Source organism: Orbicella faveolata, unplaced genomic scaffold, assembly GCF_042242905.1.
Source record: "Orbicella faveolata isolate gen_17 unplaced genomic scaffold, um_ofav_v1 contig_13, whole genome shotgun sequence".
NCBI lineage: Eukaryota > Metazoa > Cnidaria > Anthozoa > Scleractinia > Merulinidae > Orbicella > Orbicella faveolata.
This window is the reverse complement of record NW_028301540.1, coordinates 2,177,755-2,195,311: the sequence shown is the minus strand read 5'-3', so window position 1 is coordinate 2,195,311 and position 17,557 is coordinate 2,177,755. Positions and strand designations below refer to the sequence as shown.

Here is a 17,557-nt window from a genome sequence, read left to right as displayed (position 1 = left end):
TCAGATTTTTTATTGTTTTGCATTATTTCCATTATCAATCAGACATATGATAGCATTGATTGGTAATTTAATTTCAACACATTTCTTTTTCTCTTAGTTTATTTACCTTCCAAAGAAAACTACTACAATTTTTTTCGTATTATGGAATTTGCACAATTTAAAAGCATCACTTCCCAAATCCACGTACCCCCATTTAAATATCAAGTTTCAGTTTTTACAATAATTTCTTCCCTTTGCATGCACTAGTGTGTAAATTACAAGTCAACTTCTCTCCCTTGATTCTATTTTATGTTTGGTGTTTGGTATGGTTTATAAATGTTAACAGTGTATCTTTCTCGCATTTTTTGGAGACGTTCTCGGTTTAAAAGGACTCTTAAAAGTATTGGTTTTCCTTCCTCCAAGCTGTTATTCTTTTCTAATCTGGTCAGATACCTAGAGGTAAAACATCGGTAATCTGTGGTTCTCTACGAAACTCTACGTTAAGTTATCATTTTCACTTCTTTATACGCTTCAAGACCAGGGCAGGTTTGTGTGCTCACTGATGGGAGATTAAACTAAACATAGTGTTTGCATGTGGCTAGCACGACTTGACAATGATTATTTTTCTTCGAAAGCCTGGTCTAAACGAGCAATTTTTATGAGGACATTTTTAAGCGACAAATACTTAATCGTGTAGATGGCAGTGCAAATATTTCTCAAGCTTTGTCAAGAGTTTAAAGTTTAGTGCGCCAGTAATGACTTTGGACAGCACAGATACGCAGAAACAAAGCGGGTGCTTTGTATGGCACTGACGAAGATATTTGCCACGTTTTATGTGACGAATCGTCTACATAAGCAATTTTTCGTATGTGACAACTTTAATTTGTCACATAAAAACTAACACGCTAGCTTTTCGGCAAACTATTTATCGCATGAAAATTGGTTAATTTTCCTCGTCTACACGAGCAAATAAAAATTGTTACGTAAAAATATCCACATACAAATTACCCGTGTCGACCAGGCTTAAAAGTAGTTGTACTCCTATAAGAGAGACGTCCGTTATAGTGGAGATCCGACTGTATATATGAAATTTACGCGGCGAAACTTTGCAATTATGTTGACGTTTAACTTTATAAAACTAGAAAGAAACCACCATGGAATTGGTATGACAAAAAGTTGCTTCAGTGCTTCACAGTATTGTTCGTCGATCCAAAAGTGGGGAAGGCAGAAATGGAGTGGCCAGCCTAGAGGCCACGTAATTATCCATTGCTCGAGGAATACCGGCGTAAGCATTCCCTTTTTCACAATCCAAAGACTTTTCATTAACTTTTTCTTCCACTTCTTCACACCATTTTGTAATGTCGCTGCTGCCTTGTTGTTCTAAAACCTCTTCACAGTGCGTTTGTACTGCCGCGTCAACTTTGTCCACTATTTAAAAGAAGTAGTGCGATCAGTTAGGCGGGAAAATGAATTGTCATAATTACAAAAAGCTATTAGAAGCACGGAGTCATAAGGTGGAGGACAATTTTAAAAAGATTTCCTAAAAACCGTAACTAAGCTTTGCACAGTTCTAAGGAGTCCCAATAAGGGCGCTGGAAATACATGTAGGTGTTTATTGCTGGGATTCAGGATTTTCAGTGCGACGTTTTCAATTGAAAGTAAGGCTAAGGTTACACAGGCGACATAACGACGTAAACATCACGACATCAGAAGGACGTTATTCCGTTATGTTTGCAGTGTGAACACCCTGACATAATGACATAATAGCAATATAACAGCATGAACATAACGTAATAAGGAAAAAAATCTGACCTTTTCCTTATGCTTTTATGCCGATGTTGACATTACCGACATATAAAGCGATTATGTTGTTATGCCATTATGTCTCTAGCGTGAACCAGGCCCTAGGGAGCTTTCGGAAAAAAACGGCAACTTTTCCGAAAATGTTTTCCAACAAAAGGCTTAATGAGCAGAACATTGGATCTTCAAGTGCATTATGCACCTTGGTAAATTACGTAACCTCCATTGCAAATCCACAACTTGAAAAGGAAAATTTTCCAAGTTTTGTGGAGAACGTGAACCACTGAGGCTAATTTTTCACATTTTTGTTTGGAACTGAACGCATTTGTAGCAGATTCAGCCGGGCGAAGAAGTTATACAGAGAGACATGTTGAATAGATCTAGATAACTGCGAAATTCTGAAGTAAAATGTTAATGCATTTCCTAATAAACGTCATCTTCCCAATCATATACAGGTTTTCTAAATGTTTGCAACGTTGTCAGGTCTCATCGTAAGAAAAAGAATTGCATCTTGTTTCTCATGGGATTTCCCTATAATTTAGTTCTTATTAACCAAGCAGGAGGTCTGTATGGGAGAATCTTGACTGAGGTCGTGAGTACAGACCGAACGCAGTGAGGTCCGCATTCACGACCAAGGTCAAGATTCTTCAATACAGACCGACTAAGCTCGGTTACTGAAGATGTTTATCATATAAAAATCAAAAAAAAATAAAAAAATAAACTGGTTTGTACTAGCTGAAATTTGCTTGCGAACGGCGATGAGCTGAACGCTTAAACCTGCCATAGTTTGCTCATCCTCTTTACATTTTTCTCATCAGGCTTTTTTGCCCTTTAAAAAAAAAAAAAAAAAAAGTCAATTTTTTGTATTTTAGTTTGTAACTTTTTCACCGCAAAATGTAACCGGTTTAGATGTAGAAAATCTAGATCGCGGTCAAATATCGATTTCAGCCAATCAAATTCGTGAATTCGGTAGTTCCCAGTCCTTGTGGGACACACTGAGCCATTTAAGAAAGGAAAATATAATCTACTTAGTATTAAAATGACTTCCGAGTCGAACAGGATTCAATTGCAAAGCAAAAATACGTAGAAGTCAAAGTTTGAGGTAGAACTCTGCGTGGTAGCCTGAATTTTAACCGTCTCCTAGAATTGCACACTCCCAAAGTACGAGCTGCCAAAAGCGTGTGTTAACGTCATTACCACAAAATTACCCCAGCCCTCGCCAACTAAGAAACCTCGAGCTGACTAGCCTCTGAACTGTTCCGTATTCTGAATAGGTGATGACAAAAAACTTACCAGCCTCAACTGTGAATATTTAGATATCTTTGTTGCGTTTTCGCGCTCCGATTATAAAGTAGTATTAATCAGCTCATTGAAAAATTACACACCTACCTTTTCTTTTGCAAACGAAGATTGAATCAAAAAACAGAAGAATGGAAACCAAGGCAACCAACGCAGCCATCCCTGGGGCAAAGCTCTGAACGTTCCTGACAAATTCGTCACATGACGGACAAACAGTGCTAACGGAGATTGAGAAGGTGACAAAAAGTACAGTTGATAAAATGAAAACAGTGCCACCATTGCTAATGACGTCATAACATATTTAAGAATAATCATATTAGATTTCAGTCACATATTTGAACCCAACAAACTGACTTCGTTGGCTTTCGTCCCGTGATTCAATGAAAAATTGAACAAATTTAACTAAAAACATCACGACCCCAAAAGATGCTGACGACAGAAGTCAGGCCATTGGCCAACGTGCCGTATCGTCCGTCCCTCCCCTCCCCCTCGAGGGGGAGGGACTTCCCTGTGAAAAGGACGGAGGTGCTCGTCGTAACTTTTAGGGCTGAAAAAAAAATTAAAGCCACACCCACAAAATAAGGTCTTGATACCTCTTAGGGGTTCTTTCCAACATTTCTCACGATCACCTTGTCTTTTTTATATAGGAGGGATTCCGCCTCACCTTGAAAATTGATTTTCATGGATTTACAACGTGAAGACAATAGTTATCTTCATATACCTTATATACTTGGCCGGAGGGTTCTGTGTTAAAGCGGAGTTCGAAAATCTTTTGCAACTCTTCATTTCGGTAAGGTTACTTATTCCAGAAACTACAAAAAATGCAAAGCACCAAACGAATTTAAATTTCTTATTACAGTATGTCTTAATTTTTGCCTGACCAGAATAAAACTTAATGCAATTATTTGCACACTTCCAAAGATGAGAAAAAAATTTTTTTTCGGCGGAAATTGAAAAATGGAAAAAACGAAATTAGTTTCGAAAGCGTTCCATTTGTAATTATGCTAAAGACCAAATAGTTGTTCTTGCAGTTGAGCCCGCGGTCAAATATCCTTCCGTTTTAAAAGACATATTAACGAGGCGAAAGCGTCGATACAAAGCAGCATTGACCCTATCGCCTTGTTTATATGTCAAACCGGCGATAACTACAATAACAGCGCTAGCTATTGGGCTTTTCTGATCCCATAATAGTCCATTTTCGAGTTGCATTAAGCCCCTTTATCAAGGCGAGGCCTGGTACACTACCATTTACATGAAAATGAGTTTAATTTGCATGTGAATAAAATCTCATTTTCATATGAAAGACGGGCACCAAGACTCACCTTGAGGAAGAGGCTAAAGGTAATTTGGAAATAGTTTATTCTACAAAATAGCAAAAGAAAGCCAGCACGTACGTCATGTTAGTTCGTGGGTTCATCTCCTGAATGATGGCAATGATTACACCACTGGACAATTTGTCTGTGAAGCTGATAGTTCCGTACACAAACGCGCCAGATTTCTGCAAACATGATCATGAGAAAAATAAACAAACAATCGACAAAAATCAATAGTAAAATTACAAAGACAGCAATACAAAAGTCGCTGCACTTCTACACGATAAAGGTATGGCGAGAAAAAAAAATCCACAAAATTACTGAATCACATTATAAATTCTGTGACTGTAACTTCTCGATCTCAGATCTTATCTCAGTGTGTCTCACATTTGACATATTTTAAATCTTAAACGAAAATGCTGTGGTTTAGATCGCCATTTTTTGCAGCGCAGCGTAAATTGTTAAAACGTTAACCATTTGAATGACACAACGTTAATCATTGTATTACTTTGCACGTCCATTCTACTTCAAAACAGAATGGTTTGAAGTGACAAGCACAATAATGTAAATAAGCCCTCCAGCTAGCTTACAAGCCCCTCAGCTTATAAGCCCCTTCCCCCCCTCCCCCCGCTTATAAGCCCTCCCGCTTATAAGCCCCTCCGGTTATAAGCCCCTCCAGTTTTAGTGCCATCCACCTGTAAACATATATTACTTCCGATTATAAGCTCCCCTCTAGTTTAAAATGAAAGGAATTCGATATATTATGATGCTTTAAAGCTTCATTAAAAACCATAATAAAATAAAAAAGGTACTTCGATCAACACTGCTGTAGCTCATTTTGAAACGGTTTTTTATTCCGTTTATAAGCCCTTTTCCCCCGGATATAAGCCCTCATTTTATGAGCTCATCCAAAATCCCTTACGAAGTTGCATAAGCCCAGGACTTATAAGCGACAGTTTACGGTATTAGCAAAAACTTTTATTCGACAGAAATTACTCAACTGTCGACTTGCATTGTATTTAGCTTATTTGTGTTTGTTTGTTTGTTTGTTCTGAACTGCTTATACCACATTACCTTATCGTGCCCAATCAGCTCTGCTATCAAAGATAATGACGTCACCAGCATGACAGATCCTCCGCATCCCATAATTATTGCGGTGGCGTAAACAACATTACGACCTCTTATGTCTTGGACATAAAACCAAAAACAGGCGCTCATTGCCAGCATGCATCCCAAGGAAAATGTAATCTGACAACAATAAAATGAAAGAAGATTGAAATCTAATCAGAGCCATTAAGTAAATTGATTGCCACCCAGGAACACGTCTTATGTTTATTCAATATCGGAATTAAAAACAAAAAAAAAGCTGAAATAGAAGCACTTAATGACACAAAACTTGAAAAATAATTTAAAAAAATACGAAGACAATGCCATAATATAAATGCTTGAAATACAAACTGTATACTGGCTAAGAGCAAGAGACTTCACCAACCTTACTGCCGAGCCTTTTGTTCAAGGCCTTAACTGTTCCGCTGGCAAAAACACCACTAATTAACACCACAAGAGGAAAATAGGCAATTGCTTCCTGAAAAGAGAAACTGTTCCGTCATATCAAGGCGTTATAATTGAAATGTTATGAAATAGGACGAGAGGCATTAAGGAAAAATCAAAACTGTTTTGAAGTTGAATTTTGCTAACTTAGGGATTTTGAGAATTGAATGTTTTCTAGGAAAAAGGGACAGTTTATGAACATCTTGATAGTCTTATAATTTAGGATAGGGGTTGGTCAAGGTCAAGCTAAGCCTGCACATGGGGTTTGTATGTAGACTAAGTTTGTCTCTGAAAATTATTTCCAAGGGTAGACATGCTTAGAATTCGTGTTGACCTTGGTTTGATTTCTCCAGTGAGTTCCAGTCTTAGTTTTGGATTCTTTACGCTTTAGTTCTTCCAAGTGAGTGTTTCTCTGGAAGTTTGTTGTTCTATTTTGACGGAATGCCCTTTAGGTGCGTTTAGATTTCCTTTGTCAAGGAGTGTCTCGTATCCTCCGAGGTCACACCATTCACAAACCCAAACATGTCCTTAAATTGGGGAATTTTCAGTTATTCAATGTTGGCATGCCCCAATGGCCTTAAAATTTCATTACAATCACAACAAGATACACTTAAGCTGTCGTTAACTCACTAACCTTTTCAAACTTAAGTGTTTCCGTTAGGTAAAGAGGCAGATACGACTGAGACACATTTACTACAAGTCGGCTGCAAGTGTAAATTAAACCAGTCTGCAAATAAGAAACACAACGCAACTGGTATTGATTCACACCGTATTTTACATGAAGCTGAGTGCAGACTAACTACGATATACTGCAGAATTATAACATCCTTTTTTGAATTTTATTAGATGCCTGAGAAAATTGTTTCATTGTGATTGGCTGTGAGCAGACAAATATCAATTTATAATTGATTTCTAATTTGCACTGCAGTTCAATTTAAGCGCGCGCGTTTGTAACTTTGTTTTTTAGTAAAATGATAAATGCGGAGTAATCATTTGAAAGCTCAAGCAATCTTCAATCCTTAATGACACTCGCTTTCATACGATTACCGATAATCTCATTCCCAGTTCTCTTGTGAGCAAGATCTCGCCTTCGGCTTCCCCCACAAGAGATGTGGGAAAGAGATTACTTTACCAACGCTAAATTCGTGAAATTTAATTTCAGTCAAACTGTGAGGAAGAACAGAAATGCCTTACCCTGCAGTAGAGCTCTTTTGAATCGTAAAACCGACCAGAATTGCCACGAAATACGCGTATCTCAGAGTAGATGCGGGAAAACGCGCGTGACCTATTCAAGTGGCAAATGGTTATGGTTTGGCGCGTGAGTGTTTGAGCAGGTGGCGCTAGTTTTTTGACCAATCACAGACGAGAGACTATGATCTATGTCTCTTATCACAGAGTGTAGTAACAAGATTCGGCCCGCAGTTCCTTACAAACCGGTTTCAAATTTGTATCGAACAAATTTCACAATGATTTTACAAACTGTAAAAAGAAACACTTTCTGATTCCGTGAAAAATATGAAAATTACTATCAAAAACCTTGTAAAATGCTGGGTCTTTCAGCCAGTCTTTCCAGGTTCTTGGAGTACCATTTGCTGCGTTTCTACAGATGATTTCTTCCTTTATCACATTTTCTGTTTCATTTTTCTCCAGGGTGGATTCAATAGAAGACACAGCTGAAGACGTCAGTTCATCGCTACAAGAAGATGGCGTCTGCAGTTTCTCACATACGGAAGTTGTAACTCGTTGAGAGGGAAAGCGGTGTCCCAAGGGGGAAGGGTGACAGTCAACTTTGAGAAGAGCTAATTTAGAATTAAAATAATATATCTTCAACAGTTTAAAAATGATATCACTAAGATTCGAGTTTCTCTTTGCTAAATGATTATTTTCGGGTTTAATCGTCATCTTAACTAGTTAGTCATCAGTACAGCGAAGTCTAGCAAGTGAATTTCTGAGGCAAGAGGTCAGGTTGTAAACAAGTCAAGTGGCTTGATCAAGAAAAAGTGGAAGTTTGGGAGAACTGCGATTGTAAATGCTGTGAGAAACCTAGTTAGAGGCAAGCCTTTCCATAGCTTTTACGAGTTCCCCAAAGCTTTCTTAAGTGTACATGTTTTTATATATTACTTGATAGGAATATGGAGGAATTAAAATATTTCTTGTTTCTTTTACAAAACGCTGCGAGGAGATGAAAGGAAAAATTACTCTCGACTTCTATTCCGATTCAGGAATTGTAAATTTACCTTGCTCTCATAATCATTACGTTAATAGCTTATTCGCGCTAGTTCTGTGTTTTTGGAAGTTATGGAAGTATGAATTTCAAAGCGTGCAATCTCACGAGGTGTTTTCTGATTCTGCGTTGTTTTAGCCCTTTGCAGGTCACAGGCTTAGGAGAGTTTTGGTGGAACTCAGAACACAATTCTCGGTAACTCACAACTTATCCCAGCATCACCTTTGCCCGTGATCCTGACCTGAACTGCTCAGTTTAACATTAAAAGCCTTCACCTTTTCTTTCACTCTTTCCTTTTCCAAGTTTCTTGTGTTTTCTTTCTTGCTGCCATTTTAGCAACGCTTCTGACGGAGGCTCTTTCGTTCCCACGTGAAAAATGATATTAAAAAGCGTACCCGTCCCCACAACGATGAAACCAAGATACTAAGGGTGCAAAAATAAAAATATATGCCATTAATTGTTTCATGTTTGTTTATCTTTAACTAGCCTACGAGAAGGCTCAGCTTTGTGTCACACAGCGTGCAAAGCGATCCTGCCGGACGAGTCTGGTGAAGAGGGGCGAAGACTCTCTTGCCTCGCGGCTTCGCCGCTCGATTCGGAGACTTTGTGCTACCAAACCGTGAGCCTGCTTTCATCCTTAAGTTTCACCCTAATATTCATTTTGTAGATTTTTTAGGATCAAGATCTTGCACAACTTACAAGGAATTAAACGTTCGATGCTCAATTCGTTCATCGAGCCGACAAGAGCCATGGGTTCCTGCATAATAACACAGCGCTCTGATTTACACAAAATAAAATGCGCCATTGTGAAAATAGGACAAACAAGGTGCGAAGAAATAACACATGAGTGTTCTTCGATAGGAAAAATCCAGAATATAATGTCAGAAATTTTTTCGTGAGACTGGATCCCTTTAAAAAATATTTATAGTCTATAAGCTAAAGAAGTTTGATAAAAGGATATTCTGTCTCATTTAATGAGAATGTTGGTGCTCCAGAAATCAAGAAATCCACTGTTTATTTACTGGTAAAAGAGAAATGCATGGAAAACATAACACTTAAAATGTAAAAGGCAATACTCAGATTTGAGATTTGTTCAGCAATAACTCAAGTTTCTATGAATACTTTTCGCAGAGATATTTGACGTTGAATACTGTTTTTCTCATTTGCTAAGTGGGTCAGCGGTTTGTGATATCAAATTGTAATGTTGTACACTCAGTTTCCTGAGAACACAGCTAGAACTGACCGGGTGGAAGTTCGCCAGCGTTTGTTTGCAAAAAGTTGGATTTCTATTAAGAACACTGAATTAATGTTTAAAAAATCACATGATGATAGATGAGAATGCAGCCGTAACACTATTGGAAAAAAGACCTGAAAAAATTTTCAGGCTTTGAACGGGATTCGAACCCACGAGCGTTGCGATATCGCTGCAATTTTTTCAGGTCTTTTTTCCAGTGGTGTCATGGCTGCATTCGCATCTATCATCGTGTCTATGTTTAATTGCTACTGTTGGACATCTGTCACTATAACAGTTTTTTGTGAAAAAGTCGATTTTGTAGTTATGATTGGATGCTTAATGACACTGACAGATAGATAGTTTATGGAAGCTTTAAAATCACAGCTCTAGATCTAAAGCTGAATTGAATAAAGTTTCAGTTACAAATGAATTCATATCATAAAACTATGCTTAAATGTGATGTATGAAAATCACCAAATAAATTAAAAACGTCTATACAATTGCTTTTTTTTTTTAAGCTATTCTTTAGTCTGTTCGTTTTGCAAATAGGAACGTGATATCCTCGATTACCGAACCCAAATTCTCAATTAGCCAATCAGAAGCCTTGTCTACTGTCCTGATATCTCGCGATAACAATTCACTGACCTGATATGGCCACGATATCATGCTCACTTGGCCGAATTTGGGTCTGGTAAATACTTAATCGGTCTAATCGTACCTTTTTGGTACGCTTCGGAGGAATATCACGCCCCTTTGGTCTCGCCATGTGTATTTGGGCTCCACTGCGTATTGCCAAAATACGAACTATAGCTCTACCAAACTCGCCTGATATGCTGCCAAAGTGTACCAAAAAGCTAAGATAAGGTAAAATTATTTCTAAGATTAAAATTAAATTTGTTTGGCTCTGTATAATTTTTGATCAGGATTATTACTGTTGTCCAGAAACACTTTGACTGTTCGGGACTGTCTCCAGTCAAAAAGTGTGTCTAAACTAGCGAGTCCCCATGCCTCGCGATAGGTGACACGCGGAAAGATAATTCTCATAGTTCGCCTCTGTAAACACTCCAGCTCGTCTGTTGTGAAAAACTGGAGTAGCGTACACTATGACCGAACGGATACATGCTGAGTAGAAAGTTACATTAATCAGGAGTCCATTACTGCAGTAATTCAATGCTCACCATAAATTGTTTCCAGACATTAGGAGAAAGTGTTTCTTCCTTGCTTTGACCAAGAAGAATCCATGTCACTCCATATACGTATATCCCGCATAGAAAAGTCAGAGCAGACCTGGAAACAACATCGTTAGACCCACCTGTTACTATAATGTGATCCCGGTTTTCTGAACACTGATTTAACCCTGCGATCAAGTTTTAAACGTTAATCCATGTCTACGTCCTTTTCTTAATCCCCGTGATGGTAAAAGCAAGAGGGAGTGAATATCGAAGGGGACTCGCATATAAGAAGGACGGGGGTACCCTTCGTACCTTTTTGGTGTTAAAAAGCGGTTTTACTACCTCTTGGGGTGTTCAGCCTCAAAAGGTCCACCGCAAGAGCTTTACCAGTACCCTCTAGGGTACTGAGCAGAAAAAAATATATATATGACAGGAGATGATGTGTTCTTTTAGCGTTGGTGCCTCTTAGGGGCGAAAAAAATTCAAGCCACGCCCACAAAGCAGGATCTTTGTTCCTCTTAGGGGATCTTTTTCGAGGAGCACCCACGTTCTTGTTATATGGGAGTCCCCCCTCAGGGGTTAGATGCCAGTTGATTGGATGTTAGATCACATGATGAGCCATCATCGGATGACAAATATGTGTGAGACTACACAATAGGTAAGAAGTAACATTCCAGGGGGATTACTCCGACAAAATTGGGTGGGGCTGTGCGGCCAGCTTCCCACAACCCTTTGGCCTTACCTTATTTATGACCAAAATCTGCTATTTTCAATACCCTATTTATGACCTGGCTCTAAATCAATATCCTGTTTCAGACCTGCCTTATACTTAGTCCCCTAGTTCAGACCGACGTTAAAGGCATCGCGAAGGGCTTTTGTTGATCGGACTTATCGATAATGACGAAAAAGTAGCTTCATCTAAAAAAGCATGTTCAATTCAAGACTAGAGTGCAAACACCAGACCCTATTTAAGATCAAAATGGCTAAAATCGATCCCCTATTTATGACATATATAGCCCATATAAGGGAGTACCCCCTGGGGGTAACATTCTGCCTTAACATGATGTTTGAATTCAACATAAAAATTATTTTTTTCCTCAACCCCCTGCTATAAATCCCTCTAGCTATGCTTTCACTCATTAAAAAAATATTTTGAAGAGCTAACCACGTCATGGACGGGAATCGGTCGAAAATCTATATATACATAGAATTCATTCTTCTTCCATTTGACGAGGGTCAGTAATCTGTAACAAGTAAATAACTGTCCTGGGGCCGCCCTCGACACAATAATAAAATAAGAGGTTAAGGGTTGCTACTGTCAATGTGAATGAATATAAACAAAAGGAAGTTAAAGTTCTTTCATTTTTACCTAGCCGTTCCCGATATTAGTGTAGCGAAGAAAAATAAAAATTGGCGCTGAAATAGAGAAGCGCTGTATGGGGCATGTACCACCCTGACGTGGTCAAATAAAAATAAAAACACTTGTCGCATAATGATTGACTGACATGAATGTAAGATCTCTTAACTCTGTGAAAGCCCTTGAGGTGGGGGACAAGAAACAAAATCCTCGCAATCTTACTAAAACATCTATCGTAACTTTTTTTGTCCCGATATATTTCTCTTAGTTGCATAAATCTTGAGTGCAAGATGTACATACGATAGATTTTCATGCTCGTCTGGTAAACCTCTAATGTTTGTTTGTTTATGCAGACGCTTCTGGGGCACGGCGTCACGCACTCCACTGCGTTCCACCGCATTCGTGGGAGAGCAAGGAGCGGTAGGGACGGATTTGTTACGTGGGAGGCTATATTTAGGCGAGTTATGAATATAAACAGGAAATCAAAAGGTTGTAAAGATACATTTTGAACATTTGAATTTTAGATCTATGCTTTCCTAACGTGGAAGAAAAATCTTCAGGACTAAACAATGAACAGGAGTGTTAACAACTTCGTCAAAAATGTAAAATAAAATCGGGTACACTGGGTAACCTCCCCGGAGTAACCGCGGATTTCCCATCATTGAGTTCTCTCGTATGGCTCCAAGGCTATTTCCCGAGTTTTGCGCTTTTACGAGAACGTTCCTAGACCAACAAGTTCAGATTCCAATTCGATTTTGATCAACCACCCGCATAAAAACCCTGGGATGCCCTTGGTATAGGGTGACTGATGTAGCATTTCTCTCTAACAAACTAACAGAAGCAATATATATATAACCTTGTTATACTCTCACCTTAACGCGTTCAGCTCAACTCGTTCACTTTCTCGTTTGCTGATTTCAGGAATAAGCGACAAATGTCCAATTTGTGTGCTTCCCCAGCCAAACCCGAATACCATAGAAAATCCAGTGTAATAAAAGAATTTCGCAGTATTGCTGCTATCAGTGCAGCCTAGACATCGATTGAAAATGAACGGAAACGAAATTGTAACGCAAGCCGTTCCGAGTAAATGCCATGACTTTCGCCGTCCGTATTTACAGACTGTCTTATCACACAGTATTCCAGCTAGAGGTGTGCAAATTCCCTCGAAAACTTGACTTATTAAGAGGACATATCCAGCGTGAGCGTTTGGAAGACCAGCTATTTTCGTGAGAAAGACGAGGAGATAACTGAACCATGTGTTGCCTGCCAAATCGTTCAAAACGTGGCCAACAGAATAGCAAAAACGTTGAGATACTGAAAGACTCACTTTCTTGGATACTTTTCTCTTGGTGAGGCCATCACAAAATAAACGAATTGCACCCATCATAAGAGACCAAAATGGCGAGTGAATTTCGATATTTGAACGTACATGTTTGCATGACTTTCTTTTCACAAGAAAAACAGAAAAACCCCAGGTAACTTTTGAAGAGCCAATCAGAATTGATCAGTGCAGCAATCGGAACCAACAGCACGTCCGCGCTCTTCACTCGCTGATGAATTTTTTTTTAGTACGGGTGCAATTTTGAACATGAGATTCTTTTCTTTAAATTAAATCAATTTGCACGCTTACCAGCAATATACTGAACCAACTGCGTTTTTTGGTTGAGTTCAATGATGAGCTTAGTGCAGTTTGGGAATTCGCGACATGCGTTCACTGATGCGTTATGTTTATGCGTTATCTGTCATACAGTTACTAGCGATTTTAATTCTGGACAAAAATTGTCGGAAAATAAAACTGTCCGGAGTTTCTAGGCGTCCGAAATTTTAAGCATCTAAAATCAGTTTATAGTATAGTATAAAACTTCCAATTAGCTCCAACGGCTCTTTGTTTCCTTTAAGGAGTGAACTCTAGCTATTTGGGACACCTTTTGAGATACGTAACGGCTTGATAGAATTTGTAAAACTGTAAACCCTTGAAGGTACAGTAAAACTATCATCATTTTCACACCTACAGATGTTATAGTCCAATTAGGTGTTCAGTTTAGGCAAGATGAAATAAATTTCGACCGTTGCTATATCTCAGCAGAGTGCCCGAAATTTGTCTGAAATGAGATAGAAAGTGTCCGAAATCTTAACGTCCGAAATATTTTGGTACGGCCGGATGATGCCGATTTCGAGGTTTTGTCTGACACAGAGTGTTTTAATAGAGAGAGCTACAGCGATATTCTGCTGTAAAATGTTGATCGCGGTAAAAGATAAAATAACTGTCTTGATGTTGATATTTTTCGTGAATAATCCTTGTATACGTTTACCCTAAACGAACACCAGATCGCACTTTCTGTGGCGTGTGAGCAAACTCTCTTGTCAGTACTTACAGCCACTCTTAGAGCTACCAGGGAGCCCCGGTGGGTACTCCCTATAATGGACTATAGAGGGAGGACCTCGGGGGAGGTTTCTTCCAATAGGGGGTCCTTGTTCAGGCTGTAGGTACTAGGTATATAAAAGGCTGGTGTGGTTTTCACGTATAAGTAGAAGAAAGGGTAGAAAGTATTGTCATTTTATAGTGGTTTAAAAGGGCCTTTCGAATATCTCGCACAGAGAGGAAGGACACTACATAGCCGCGCGGAGATACGAAATTTCTCTTCGAATACTTTTTATTTTTCAACGCGAGAAAAGAAATTTCGTATCTCCAAGTGGCCATGTAAGTTCTACTTATTATATAAACATCAATAAAATTGCGAACCATTTTACTTCCGCTGCGAAAGGTGCCATTTATTATGTAACCATAACAATGGTGATCATTTCACATGTGAAGATAACATGTTATTTTAACATGTGAGGATATCACGTTTTCGCGCGAAAGCTCATCTGGTATTCCATTGGTTTTTATATAATAAATGTATATTAGTGACGAAGAGATGCGAAAATGAAAGCCTCTGGCATTTGAAATTATCGATTAAGGAGTTTTTGGGGGTTGTCATTATATTGGGGACCATCTTTTGGGTAGAAAGTTTTCTGCAGATATTTTCATGGGTTAGTAAAAGTATAAGAAAGGGATACCTTTTCGGTTAATAATGGAATATAAAAGGGTAAGGGCTTGGACCCCTTGGCAAACCTCCCCATATAAAACTTTACTAAGTACACTCCCTCCCCTTCCACCCCTCCCCCCCCCCCCCCCGCCATGCCCTCACGCAAGGAGATTACTCTTAGGCTAGCTCGATATGGACCTTATTATTTATATATGGTTCACCTAAAAATCGCAATATCAGTGCCACTTTTATCAATTTTTGTCATCATCTTTCTGGTGGCATTTTTCAGTAATTGCAAAAGCTATGGCAGGCCAGATTGTCAACCTCCGCAATCGCGTTCTGATAAAAGGGGCACAGTCGCAATGGGGTGCTGGCTTTTAAGGCTAGCGATTAATGTTTTGACTTTTTTACGGTCCCCCATTTCTTGTGATTTGACTGATAGGCTAGTTTCGAACTGAAGACACCAAAGAGCTGTTAAAATTGTTGTTCTGAAATTAACGAAAATCTTAATTTTCAAAGTTCAGTCACAAATGACACCAAAACAAAACATTGCAGTTAAACAAGAAATACAGTTGTATCCCGTTTTCTCCATCCCTCGATTGCTCGAGCCCTGAGTTTTTTCATAGCGATTTCCCTTCCCATAGGGTCGAAAACTTGGGATTTCACTGCATTAATTCTCCTTTGCTACTGCGGACATTTCTTCAATTCAAGTATTTTATGGTTCATTGAAACAGCTGATTGTTTCTTTATTCTTATAACCTATTTACTTGACAATACAAAGAAATTTGAAGGAGAAATTGTACGTTGATCACAGTGCTTTCTAAGACTTCTACACTGATGGAAGCACTTACCTAATGGCATTCAATTCGACCCTTTCACTCGCCGTTTTGGAAATTTCTGGTATCAGGGACAAATGGCTGACTTGCACACATCCCCAGCCAAACTGAAGAATACATCCACACACGGAATAGTACGCCAACTTTACCACCTCGCTGCTGTGGCTGCACCCGATGCAACGGCTAAAGAGAAGCGGGAAGGCAACTGTACTGCAAAGTGTTCCTACTAAATGCCAAGTCTTGCGTCGACCATATCTGTTCACCGTACGGTCGTTTAAGAAGCCACTGAAGGGCGTGCACGTCGCGTCTGTAATCTGACCAATCAGTATCACTAACCCAGCGTAAGCATTCGACAGTCCTGCCACCTTAGTCAGAAATATTATTAAGTAGCTAAACCATGCGTTGGCTGTGAGATCGTTGTAGATATGACCAACTCCGTGAGAAAATTTGAGCCCAATAGGAAGCTTTTCTTTCTTGCTACCCTTCTTTCGGGCTGAGCCCTTCTCGCCGAAACCGCCAAAACATGTGAAGACAGCCATGTTGAAAATATTGCACAAATGTGAAAACGGGAGTTTGATTTGATGGAATATGAACAATGTTTTTATCGAAGCGCTGTTTGATTATCGTTTATCTTGGCTGATAAGAGTTGATATCAACACATGCAGTAGTGGTTCAAGTGGCTGTTGACAAAACGTTGGTATTTTTATCTCAAAGGAAAAGTGATGGTGGGCATTTACGTTTTATACAAGAAAACAAAACCCGCAACAGGTTGCTAGAAAAGAGAGACGCGAAGGCACAACAGTCTTAGCAACTTATTAAACATTTATTCTGATTACAAGCGACAGTGCTTACAAAGCAAAATGCGCAAAACAAATCTAACAGCGAACTATGTTTCCAGATTACTGTGAGAGAAAAATAAACTGTAGATATATTCAGAATAAGAGGATCGTTTTTACCGAAAAGTATGACTTAAAGTGAGCCAGCAGTCGGATTTCGTCTTCTGATCGCAATAAAATTTGAATTTTGAATGTGTTTTGATTTAATTTATAAAATATATATTTTATATTTGAAAAGGTTTGGAAAGCTTAAGTCCGATTTTTCAAATGAGAAAAGGTATTTTGTTTTTCATCCGAACGACATTTTTTTCCTTATTGTTCGCGCAGTTTTTCTTTGAAAAAAAGTACTCCTTACAATTAGGCTTTGATGCTTGTTATGTTTGTGGTCAGACCCGACCGGGCAGTCAGGATGTTATGAAGAAAACAAGAAACCGATAATCAGGAACAAAATAACAAAATTGATGTGATACAAATTCCTTTTGTAACAGTTATGGACTTTAAACTTTAATCCATTTATCGTTAAGTGGTACACCAAAACACATGAAATTGAAAAGTGCGTAATCCACTTCATCTTCATACTGTATTTTAACAAGCTGTGTTCTCTTGTGAGAATTATTTTCCAGGCACATTTTAACTGTAATTTCAATAGCTAACCCGCAAGGTAAAAGGAAAGTGAGAAGCCCAGCTCTGGAGGAGGTCAAGTGAGGAAGAACAGAGACAAGCGGGAATCAACTTGAACACGGCAGAGATGACAGCGGCAAACAGAGTCCCCTGGCGAAGCATTGTGGGTACCCTTTGCAAAACGAGGCGCGTCTCGGAAACACGCCAAATTAAATGGCTTCTTTCAGTTCCACGGTTTTTTTCTCCTCCTTCTCTTCTTCATACTAAACCAGACGTTTGATTTCGTACAAGTTTACTCGCTGCCAA

At 38.9% G+C, this 17,557-nt stretch overlaps 1 protein-coding gene across 2 annotated transcripts; it reads right to left on the bottom strand.

Moving 5' to 3' along the window:
- Positions 1-50: 50 nt before the first annotated feature.
- On the bottom strand, positions 51-16,485 carry LOC110057045 (major facilitator superfamily domain-containing protein 12-like). 2 transcript variants are annotated; one of them, XM_089284034.1, is made up of 10 exons: positions 15,810-16,485; positions 10,579-10,687; positions 8,442-8,589; positions 7,479-7,741; positions 6,577-6,669; positions 5,884-5,976; positions 5,466-5,639; positions 4,473-4,576; positions 3,169-3,296; positions 51-1,407 (listed from the first exon to the last, which is right to left on the bottom strand). In XM_089284034.1, exons 1-10 carry the CDS (start codon positions 16,331-16,333, stop codon positions 1,169-1,171), a joined length of 1,875 nt encoding a protein of 624 aa, XP_089140160.1. In that variant the 5' UTR covers positions 16,334-16,485; the 3' UTR covers positions 51-1,168. The 2 variants fall into 2 exon arrangements, with proteins under 2 accessions (XP_089140160.1, XP_089140161.1); XM_089284035.1 differs by lacking the exon at positions 15,810-16,485 and adding an exon at positions 12,802-13,377.
- Between the last annotated feature and the right edge of the window lie 1,072 nt (positions 16,486-17,557).

Coding starts and splice junctions, on each gene's coding strand:
- LOC110057045 (XM_089284034.1), bottom strand. CDS start 16,333: ATGGCTGTCTTCACATGTTTTGGCGGTTTCGGCGAGAAGGGCTCAGCC. Junction 5,977..6,576: donor AAACACTTAAGTTTGAAAAG/GTTAGTGAGTTA, acceptor TTCTCTTTTCAG/GAAGCAATTGCCTATTTTCC. Junction 4,577..5,465: donor AGCTGATTGGGCACGATAAG/GTAATGTGGTAT, acceptor TCATGTTTGCAG/AAATCTGGCGCGTTTGTGTA.